Raw genomic sequence first — 3103 nt, forward strand, 5'->3', positions numbered from 1 at the left:
CCACTCAAGGCGCTTGCGGAATTCATCATAATTATTGATGTATCAAGTGCTTTCTTCGATCAACCACATCTCTTCAACGATGAAAATGCGTACCAGGTAGTCCGTTATACTAATACATGAGAATACACAATAATGGCACATCTATTTTGCATACGGTAGACGTGATATCATTCAAATCAGATGCACAAGTATTGTATCGACGCAACACCGAACTGTATTTCTACTCTGGGTGCCCACCAATATGACTCTTTGGGCTGCCATGTCACACACACTCTATCGCAAGTGCTGCCCCCCCTTTGCACTCGGATGCACGAACAATCTCTCCACTTTCCCGGCGATTTTGGTGTGCTAGCCGTCACAATTCAATTTCCATCGACATCAACATGAAGCCCACTACCTCGATTCTCTTGTCAGCCTTGGCCCTCTCGTCGGTTGTCGACTTCGCGGACGCCCACGGTCGCATGCTTTCTCCCCCTCATCGTGGCCACATTGGCCGACTCCCCAAGTTTTCTGGTCTTGTCCCGATCAACTATAGCGACAACGGCCTCAGCGCGGGTGGCATCGGCGGTACCAAAGGGGGAAAACACGGCGTGTGCGGGGACGCGTACTCGGGTGTCCGGGAGCACGAGACCGGAGGGACCTACGGCCGCTTCCCCATCCACGGAAGCAAGGTCGTTGGCGCGTGCTACGCCCCGGGGTCGACGGTGGACCTCGAGATCCAATTGACGGCCAACCACAAGGGGTACTTTCAATTCGGGCTGTGCAAACTCAGTGGCAAGGACGACAAGGAAACGGAAGAGTGTTTCAAGGCGCTGGCGCAACCCAGTGGGGAAACGCAGTGGCAAGTGCCGCCCGGCAACCAAGTGTTCAACATGAAGTACGTCCTCCCCAGCGGCGTCACGTGCGACGGCGACTCGCACTGCGTCCTTCGCTGGCATTACGTGGGCTGGAACAACTACGGCGTGGACATCAACGGCCAGGAGCAGTTTTGGAACTGCGCCGACGTGTACATCAGCAACACGTGTGGCGCATCCAACCCGACCCCGTCCAGCGCCAAGCCGTCCACGTCGGCGGTGGCCACGCAGCCTCCCAGGCCCACGCAGCCCCAAGCCCCCAGCACGTCCAAGCCGACCATCCCCACGCAGCCTCCCCAGACCAGCGCGCCGTCCAACCCTACGCCAGCCCCCGTACCGGGTCAGTGTGGAACGTGCGCCAACTGCTACTACGCCCCCACCAACTCGTGCTATGCGGGGTGGTCTGCCACCCAATGCGCCGAAGTTCCCGGGCTCAAGTGGTGCGGAGCTTAGAAAAACTGTAGTGTGGCGACATTAAGGTCTACAGTGCTCTGTAGAACATTGTGTACACATGTACTTCGTTGTCATTTCAAGCTTATACTGGTTGAATCAAGTTTGTCCTTTGGATACAATAGTAGTGCATACTGTACTTGAAAATAGAGTGTGCATTTGGATTGGTCCTAACGTTAAGACTTAACACGTTACAATGTAATTCCGTCGCATACAAATACCGTATTTCCCGTCATTTGTCTGTTGCAGTGACATGGAGAATGAATCGACGACACATCCAAATGGACAGTTGAATCGGCAGAAGGGTTTAGCCAACGTGATCGCAGGAAATCAACATGTAATTAGTGTGTGCTTAAGATTAGTGTGATTCCAATTCACCCAGGCGAACTTTGTTCGAAGTACCGAATTTCCGGAGACTTGACCAATCAAATCACTCCGAGTTGCTGGAATATATTTTCTTTTGGCCCGGACGTCAAATAACTTTACCTCCTGGTGGACTTGGGGTACAGTACCCTGCACCGAATTAACAAATAGTTCGACCAATAAGCGTTGAGTAAAAATTTAATAACTTTATCCGTAGCCAATCAGTACTTCTCATGCATTTTCGTACAAACACTCGGTTGATAGATTTCGCGAATCCGTAAACCCGTCCAAATTTCGGGTAAAAGGGCAATAGTGGTTATTGTCGATTTGATACAAATTTGGGGATGGGGTGCAATCGAATCGCGCCGACCAAACCGATCCACAATCGATCTGATTGGTTGTTGAATTCATTGAGAAGGTTTTGATTGGCTAATAATTTTGAGCTCATCTGAGGTAGCCAATCAAATCGATTGAACTTCCAACGAGAACCACGCCATAACACGAAATTTCACTCAAAAGCACAATATTAATTATATCTATGATGTCTTGTAGATCGAAGGAGGGCGGCATCCACTTTTGCCATAGTAGCATTTTGCTGGGTCGCGGCGGCCCCGCCCATTATATTTAAATGTCGCTGGAATACTTGCACGTGGTTTGGCAACAGAACGTTGGACAGGTTGCATCCGTACGTTCTGGCTTCTTCCGCCAAGGATACGCTGTCCCCTGTGACAGGGTTCACGGCGCTGTACGCGACATACACATGCCGAAGGACAGTGCAGTGCGGTGCCACTTGATCAAACACATACCTACATATATATACATTAGAAGGCTCCCCATGCGGAATCGTATCCTCGTGTGCATATCCCATAACCTACTTACTTGCAATGTGGGATACTATGACAGGGTGGACAAACTGAAAATATGAAAAAAATCACGAGATATTGTCGATTTGATACAAATTTGGGGAGGGGGTGCAATCGAATCGTTGCGCCGACCAAACCGATCCACAATCGATCTGATTGGTTGAATTTCATTGAGAAGGTTTTTGATTGGCTCATAATTTTGAGCTCATCTGAAGTAGCCAATCAAATCGATTTAAATTCCAACGAGAAACCACGCCACAACACAATGAAATTTCACTCGAAAGCACAATATGATGAATTTTTGCCTCCTATTTGGTTCCCGATTGGCAACCATTCGATGATAAAATGCAAACACCCCATCGATCGATGCAGTCTCAACGCGACAGTTGATTGGTCACAGACAAACGATATAAAAACTAAAGTAGCCAATCAGCGATCATCCAGTTTTATTATCTATGAACCAATGGGAGAGCGATTCGAGATCGATTTCGACCAATCATACGTCAAATAGTACATTACATCTGGCCTTGCCATAATCCATCCAGGAATAGCATGATCTATTATTATATAAGC

General features: G+C 48.8%; 2 protein-coding genes across 2 annotated transcripts in view; one reads left to right on the plus strand and one right to left on the minus strand.

The window, feature by feature from the left end:
- Positions 1–372: 372 nt before the first annotated feature.
- Positions 373–1431, plus strand: H257_13245 (hypothetical protein; the record flags this gene model as incomplete). The annotated part of the gene is made up of 1 exon (XM_009840706.1): positions 373–1431. A coding segment is annotated over one exon (935 nt), but the record flags the coding sequence as incomplete, so codon positions are not given.
- Positions 1432–2173: 742 nt separating this feature from the next.
- H257_13246 overlaps positions 2174–3103 on the minus strand; it is a gene marked incomplete at its 5' end in the record, with an annotated part of 4576 nt that continues 3646 nt past the window's right edge. The window contains one exon of the mRNA XM_009840708.1: positions 2174–2473. Coding sequence (XP_009839010.1) covers positions 2194–2473 — 280 coding nt within the window. The 3' untranslated portion in view covers positions 2174–2193. The remainder of the gene's footprint in view (positions 2474–3103) is intronic.

The sequence above is a fragment of the Aphanomyces astaci genome (genome assembly GCF_000520075.1).
Source record: "Aphanomyces astaci strain APO3 unplaced genomic scaffold supercont1.47, whole genome shotgun sequence".
Taxonomy (NCBI): Eukaryota; Oomycota; class Saprolegniomycetes; order Saprolegniales; family Verrucalvaceae; genus Aphanomyces; species Aphanomyces astaci.